General features: G+C 42.1%; 1 protein-coding gene across 1 annotated transcript in view; it reads right to left on the bottom strand.

The window, feature by feature from the left end:
* ANO4 (anoctamin 4) overlaps nt 1-7,951 on the bottom strand; it is a 737,041-nt gene that overhangs the window by 28,346 nt on the left and 700,744 nt on the right. Inside the window, exon 28 of the mRNA XM_042781823.1 lies at nt 2,819-2,938. Coding sequence (XP_042637757.1) covers nt 2,819-2,938 — 120 coding nt within the window. The remainder of the gene's footprint in view (nt 1-2,818; nt 2,939-7,951) is intronic.

The raw sequence follows: 7,951 nt of genomic DNA, 5'->3' as shown, positions 1-7,951 counted from the left end.
TTTCATTTCATTTTTGACAACTTGCAATTTTCCTAGATTTATATTTCATACATTCCATGTTCCAAATATCAGTGGATGTTTGCGGCTGTTTCTTCTCATTTTGATTTATGCCCCATCAACAAATGGAGGTCCCAAAAGCTTTATGCCATCCACATCATTAAGGTTGACTCTATTCTGAGGAGGCAGCTCTTCCCCAGTCATATTATGAGTGCCTTCCAACCTAAGGGGTTCATCTTCCGGTACCAGACAATGTTTCAGGGCTATTCATAAAGTTTTCCAGTAATGTATCAGACAGTGTTTCACTTCTATTCATAAGGTTTTCACTGGTAAATTCTTTGAGAAGTGGGTGGCCCTTTCCTTCTTCTGAGTCTGTCTTAGTCTGGAAGCTCCACTGAAACCTGTCCACCATGGGTGACCCTGCTGGTATTTGAAATACCGAGTGACATAGCCTTCAGCCTCACAGCAACACGCAAGTCACCACAGTACAACAAACTGACAGATGAGTTGTGGTTTTTGGCTATTGATTTATAAATTAACTGCAGTGTGGTCAGAGAACATGCTTTGTATCAATCCTTTGTATCAATCAATTCTTTAAAATGTTTGAGAGGTACTTTATGATTCAGTATAGAGTGAATTTTTAATCAGTGTTCTGGGTACACTTTGAATGAATGCATATTCAGTGGTGGAGGGTGCAGCTTGCTTGCTCACCCCCTCCCTCATCGAGTGGGACACATTTAAATCATGTTGTTTCAAGTTTCTATATGACTTTTTCCATCTTTTTGCTTTGAACTTTTTTCTGTACTTAGGCTTCAGAAGTAACTCTATGCTGTCATTGCACAGAAGCAAGAACCACCTGGCTTCGTGCCTGCTCTCTTGTCCTTGTGGAACTGCCCATGCCAGGGCCAGTGGACATTTATGTTTCTATTCTCCACATGGCAAGCATATAGAGTCAAGACCATTTCTGCTTTCTAGGGTCAAGTTTCTTAGACTGGGACTAACTGGGTAAGTGTGGAGTAGTGTAGGGTTCAACATCTAGGTTCTCCAAAAAAATAATTATAGGTGAAGAAAAAGAATGAGCAGAATTAATTATTTTGCAGTGATTAGCTGAGAAGTTTATTTATAAAGGAAGGATCTCTGCTTTTGGTTCACAGAAAGTTGAAAATTACTAACCAATGGCATTATTGTTAATACCAGCAAAAGTCCTTCCTAGGCCAGTGTGGCATGTTGGGAGAGTGCTATCACCACAGCCTTGCAGTATCTCCAGTAACACAGCCACCTGAAAGGACACTGCTTAAAGCTGGGATCCTTCATTCTACCTCCAGTTTTGGCTGGGTCTCTTTACACAAATCAGTTATCATCTCTGGTTCTCAGCTTCCTACCAGAAACTGAAAGATTAAATTCACTTATTACTAAGACCTCTATATCTAAGGATCTAGTACTCTATGAAGGAGCTCTCGTGGTGTAGTGGGGGTAAGGCATTTGGCTGATAACCAAAAGGTCAGTGGTTTGAACCCACCAACTGCTCCATGAAGAAAGATGGGGCAGTCTGCTTCTGTAAAAATTTACAGCTTTGCAAACCCAGTGCGGGTCACCATGAATCAGAAACTACTTGATGGCAGAGAGTTTGGTTTTTTGTATATGTGCTACATATATACGACACAGCCAGCTACTCAGAGGGAGCAAGTAGTTGAACCTATGGGCTCGGAACCATAGTTGCAGGGGACATCAAGCTCAATTGGCATATATACAAAACTCGTGGCAAGCACGAGTTTGATTTTTTGAGAACTGTATGGCTACTCTCCTCATGCTTCTATTATGAGGAGAATATAGAATGTTAAGGAGCTCTGGTAGCATAGTGCCTAAGGCACTTGACTGCTCACCAGAAGGCTGGCGGTTCAAACCCACCAGCCACTCCTTGGAAGGAAGGTTGGGCAATCCTACTTCCGTAGTGATACTGCCTCGGAAACCCAAGGAGGGGTCGCTAGGAGTCGGGGCTGACTCGACGGCAAACAACAACAACAACAACAACAACAACAATAGAATGTTAAGATGGAACATATGCAAAATGCTCATAATATCAGACAAAGGATTAAGGGAAAGGATGCCAGTTGAGCTGGGTTTTGACACTGTACACAACTGATTTTAGTGAAATGGTTTTATCATCTATCGATGGGATCATGATTACTGGTTGGTAAGATGAATAAATGAAGTAACAGTGCCTGGTACACAGTAAGTACTCAATAAAGCCTCATTTACTTATTATTGTAATACAAATCAAGAGGCATGGTTTAATTAACTATCCCTGATGGACAGAGAGAGAGAGGGAGAAAGAGAGAGAAGGTGCACATTTGTTTTGTATAGGCTGCTGTGGTAGAATCTGAAACAAGTTGGGCCCCTTTGTTTACATACATAAATTTGTTCAACATTTGGAAACATGGGCAAGATAGAGAAAGCAGAACAGAGAAGCACCCTCACCAGCCCTCACTCAAACCACCTGGGGACTGTTCATCCCTAAGTCCCTGGAGCAGGTGTATAACCCAAGACCACATGTATCTTTAGTTTCCCCTTTAATACAGTGATTCTCAGCTTGGAGAGCATCAAGCATACTGATGTCAGGGTTGCAGCCCAAGAGATTCTGTTTCAATTGGTTTGCGTTGCAGCCTAGTCAAAGAAGGTTTAAAACTTTCAGTGATTTTAAATCATTTGTAGTAATTCACTGCTTAAAACCCACTCAGCAAGAAGCAGCCACCTGAGCTAAACCTCCCCATGGAAGAGCCAGCCCAGCTCAGGCAGAGTCACTCTTGGAGTCCATTTTCACCTGCAGTACTTGAGAGGAGTCCCCGAGAACTCGCTGCCATCAGACTCTGGTTCTGATCGGTTTTCAAAGTCAGAAATTCGAAACACAGACAAGCTGGCATTCACATAGCCAACCATGCACCTAAAAGAGAAGAATTCTGTAATTAGAACATGGATCACCTTCTCTGCATCCAATTGTTAACCCCTGCTTCTAAGAAGCCCCTGCAGTTGTGCCGTTAGCTGGCCAGCTGAATTGTCACAGGCACTAAAGTTGGGATAGACTGAAAAGCCCTGAGTATGCTGAATTAGGAACAAGTCATGTCTTTAGTTCCAGTCTTTTTTGTATAGAATCATCATAAAGAACATCACTATCCTAGTTAATGCTTCAGTGAAAGAGGTGAGAGTCACATTCATGCATTGGCATAAAGCATATGTAAGTCACTGCTTCCTTCATTAGTAATGTACATATACATATATATATATATATATATATATATATATTCATATCAATGTATATATATGTTATATGTATACATAATATATATGTACGTGTGTGTATACATATGTTTGGAGGAGTCCTGGTGGTATGGATGTTAAGCACTTGGCTGCCAATCAAAAGGTCAGAAATTCAAACCCACTAGCAGCTCTGCAGTAGAAAGATATGGCAGTCTGCTTCCATAAACATTACAGCCTTGGAAACCCTATGGGGCAGTTCTACTCTGACCTACAGGGAAGCTATGAGTCAGAGTCAACTCAACAGTACACAACAACAACATGTACGTACTGTTGAGAAAGAGAGGAAAAAAAGACAAAGGGAGAGACAGAGAGGGAGACGGAGAGGGAGAGGGAGAGGGTGAGAGAGAAAGAGAGGGAGAGAGAGAGAGAGAGAACTAGAGTTCTTGTTGTTAGGTGCCATTGAATTAGTTCTGACTCAAAGCAACCCTCACAACTGGACCAATAAGTAGCATCACGATAAATGGAGAAAAGACTGAAGTTGTCAAGGATTTCATATTACTTGATTCTACAATCAACACCAATGGAAGCAGCAGTCAAGGTATCAGATGACATATTGCATTGGGCAAATCTGCTGCAAAAGACCTCTTTCAGGTGCTGAAGAGCAGAGATGTCTCCTTGAAGACTGAAGTATTTTCAATCGCTTCTTATGCATGTGAGAGCTGGACAATGAATAAGGAAGAGCAAAGAAGAGTTGATGCTCTTGAGTTGTGGTGCTGGCGAAGAATACTGAGAGTACCATGGACTGCTAAAAGAACTAACCAATCTACCATGGAAGAAGCACAGCCAGAATGCTCCTTGGAAGCAAGAATGGCCAAATGTCGTCTCACCTACCTTGGTCATATTATCAGAAGGAACCATTCACTGGAGAAGGATATCGTGCTTGGTAAAGTGGAGGGTAAATGAAAAAGGGGAAGGCCCTCAACAAGATAGATTGACACAGTGGCTACACTGGCTCAGGTATAGCAAAGATCATGAGACTGCACAGGACCGCGGAGTGTTCCATTCTGTTGTGCATGAGGTCACTATGAGTTGGAGATGACTCATGGGCACCTAACAAACAACAACAACAAAGCAACCCTATGTACAACAGAATGAAACATTGCCCAGCCCTGAGCCATCCTCACAACTGTTTTGCTACGTTTGAGCCCACCACTGTTGCAGCCACTGTGCCAATCTATCTCTTCAAAGGTCTGCCTCTTTTCCATTGACCTTCTACCAAGCATGACGTCCTTCTTCAGGGATTGGTGCCTCCTGATAACATGTCCAAAGCATGTGAGATGAAGTCTCACCATTCTTACTTCTAAGGAGCACTCTGGCTGTACTTCTCCCAAGACAGATCTATTTGTTCTTCTGGCAGTCCACTCCATATTCAGTATTCTTTGCCAACACCATAATCCAAAGGCATCAATAATTCTTCATTCTTCCTTATTTACTGTCCAGCTTTCACATGCATATGAGGCAAATAAAAATACCGTGGCTTGGGTCAGACACACCTTAGTCCTCAAAGTGATTTCTTTTTAACACTTTAAATCTTTTGCAGATTTTCCCAAAGGAGTATGTCATTTGATTTCCTGACTGATGCTTCCATAGAATCTGTAACTACGGATTCAAGTAAAATGAAATCCTTGTGACCTGGAGGAGGCATCTGACCTCTTCTAATTTCACAAGGCAGGGAAGAGGATCAAGATCAAGTTCAAAATCAACAGCCCAAAACTGATTCCTATGCAGCCTAGGTCAGATTTTTTTTTTTTAAACCAATTTTGACAACCATCCCTCTCGTGGCACTTTCTACTTCTCTGCTGGATTTGATAATTTGTTTTAATGGCCACATAGAACTCACAGACACTACTCATGATTATGGAGTTTATTAGAGGAGTAACAGACTCAGAAATGACTTAGGATACAGTTCTTTGATCAGGACAAACTCTTCTCAGCAGTGTCAATAGGCACACCTCTCTCTGGCTCTTGGCCCCTTGGCCCCTTTGCCTGTGTCCTGATGAGGCAAGTGTTACAAAGCTCTTTTAGCTCTGCTAATAAATGCCCAGAGGAGCTCTGGTAGCATAGTGGCTAAGGCACTTGACTGCTAACCAGAAGGCTGGCGGTTCAAATCCACCAGCCACTCCTCGGAAGGAAGATGGGGCAATCTACTTCTGTAGTGATACTGCCTCGGAAACCCAAGGAGGGGTCGCTATGAGTCGGTCCCACTCGACGGCACATAACAACAACAACAACAACAATAAATGCCCAGATGCATCCCACTCCACCAGCAAGCCTCCTGCCTGAAAGCACTCAGCTTTCTTGCTCTGTGGGCTGGGAAGCCCACTGTACTGTCTCCTGCTGGGTCTGCTGCCACCATGTCTCTGGTGCTGCCTCTAGCATCTCTAACCATCTCAGCAAAGTATTATAGCTCTCTGTGTCCATCTCCTGGGTCAAGGAGGTTCAGCGCAGGGATCTCAGGTCCTCGCACTCTACTCTTTCTTGATGGTACTGAGATTCTTTCCTGTCTCTGGGAAGGCTCATTTTAAGCTTAGCGGGATGGTAAAAATGACCAGTTCCCACATCAGAATTCCATACACCTTGTTTGCATGGTTCCATCCCAACAAGAGTGCCATGCAACTTATTTATATTATTAGCAAGCAATGCAATACCCTTTGTGGACCACAAGCATCTCAAATTTGAATAGTCCCACCCTCTCATTTGGTGAGAGTTTTAAAGACTATAGCTAGAAGGGCCATATTAAGTAATTCACTGTACTGCACTTGACAACTTCTATCTTTTCTGTTTATCATGCTGCTGCTTATGGGTCCAGTTGTAAGGATATTTGTTTTCTTTGTGTTGAAGTGTAATCCATACTGAAGGCTTAGTCTGTGATCTTCATCAGTAAGTGCTTCAAGTTCTCCTCATTTTCAGCAAGCAAGGTCATGTCATTTGCATATCACAGGTTGTTAATGAGTCTTCCTTCAATCCCGATGCCACATTCTTCTTCATATAGTCTAGATCCTTGGATAATTTCCTTGGCATATAGATTAAGTATGGTGAAAGGATACAACCCTGACACACAGTTTTCCTGATTTTAATCCATGCAGTACCCCCCTGTTCTGTTGGAATGACTACCTCTTGGTATACTTCTTGGTTCCTCATTAACACAATTAAGTGTTCTGGAAGTCCTATTCTTTGCAACGTTATCTACAATTGTTACAATCCACACAGTCAAGCATCTTTGCATGCACAATAAAATACAGGTAAACATCTTTCTGGTATTTTCTGTTTTTAGACAAGATCCATCTGATATGAGCAATGAATCCTTGGGTGGTACAAATGGTAAATACACTCAGCTGCTAACACAAAGGTTGGAAGTTCAAGTCTACTCTGACACACATGGGATCATCATGCACTGGAGTCAACTGAATGGCAGCTGATTTGGTGTATGTACAAATTGTCATAATAGCCTGAATATGACTGGTGTGAATGTTCTCACTCACATTCTATGCTTCAGTCATGTTAAACTATTTGTCCTAACTGTATTATATGGTTTCAAGCATCTGCTGGGAATTCCTTCATTCCTTCCTTTACGTGTGGGAGTAACACTCATCTTCCAATGGCCAATCAAATGCCACACTCTGGGAAGTCTTCTGGATCCTCCCAGTGAGAATGACTCATTCCCTTCTTTCTGTGGTCTTATTGCACTTAGTTCACAATTACCACACAATTTGCATTAGTGTTGGCTGCATACATATGTGTCTTCTCCTTTGGAGTGTAGTTCTTTGGGGCAGAGCAGGTACCATAGGTATTTTTGTGTCCTAGAATTCTAGGACAGTCTCCCACAGTATAGAAGTTCAGTAAATACTGGATTGATTTGAAAGTATCACGTTCTGTCAAGGTCTTGAGAATGGATCAGGAATAAAACTATTGCCCTGGATTCCTCAGGAATAAGAAATTTCATGAATACATGATTTTCATTCTATACTGGGAGGCAATATAGTGCAATATTAAAAGCTTGGGCTCTGGGGGCAGGGCCTCTGCTGCTTTCTGGCCACATCATCTTGGCCTAACTTTTCTTTATTACAAGAAGTTTGTCTATGTCATAGGGTCATGTGGGGATTCAATGACATGACATCTCTAAAGCATGTAGTACTTACCCCAGAGCAAGATCTTAATACATGCAAGGGGCTATTATTATTATTTATTTCTTGCACATAGCAGGAGGTCAATAAATAATTATTGATTCAATGAATAAATGATGTTTTTCAGATTTTCTTCATTAACATGTCTGTCTTCATTACATGAAGCATGATTATCCCTCAAGCTGCTGCATGCCAAACTAAAACAGTTCTGCGAGCACATAGGTTCTGTGGTGTCTCACTCAAGAAAAATCACTGGTTTTATCATGGCTCTAAAAAATGAGTCAGAAAGGACCCATTTGTCAAGTCACTCAGGCAAGAAACCATCGACAGAGGGTATGTAACACACCTTCATTCACCGCTCCCCTCACCACCACTCCTTGTAGGGTAATGTGGAATGATGTCTCCCTCCACAGAGAGGGAGCCAATTTTTATGAAATACAGTATATATGTATCTGCTACTCTGTGGTGTAGTGCCTAAGGCATCTGACTGCTAACCAGAAGGCTAGAAGTTCAAA

Source organism: Orycteropus afer, unplaced genomic scaffold, assembly GCF_000298275.1.
Source record: "Orycteropus afer afer isolate SDZICR_OR568_19922 unplaced genomic scaffold, OryAfe1.0 scaffold00177, whole genome shotgun sequence".
NCBI lineage: Eukaryota > Metazoa > Chordata > Mammalia > Tubulidentata > Orycteropodidae > Orycteropus > Orycteropus afer.
Note: the sequence above shows the minus strand (reverse complement) of the source record. Positions and strands in the feature narration are given on the sequence as shown.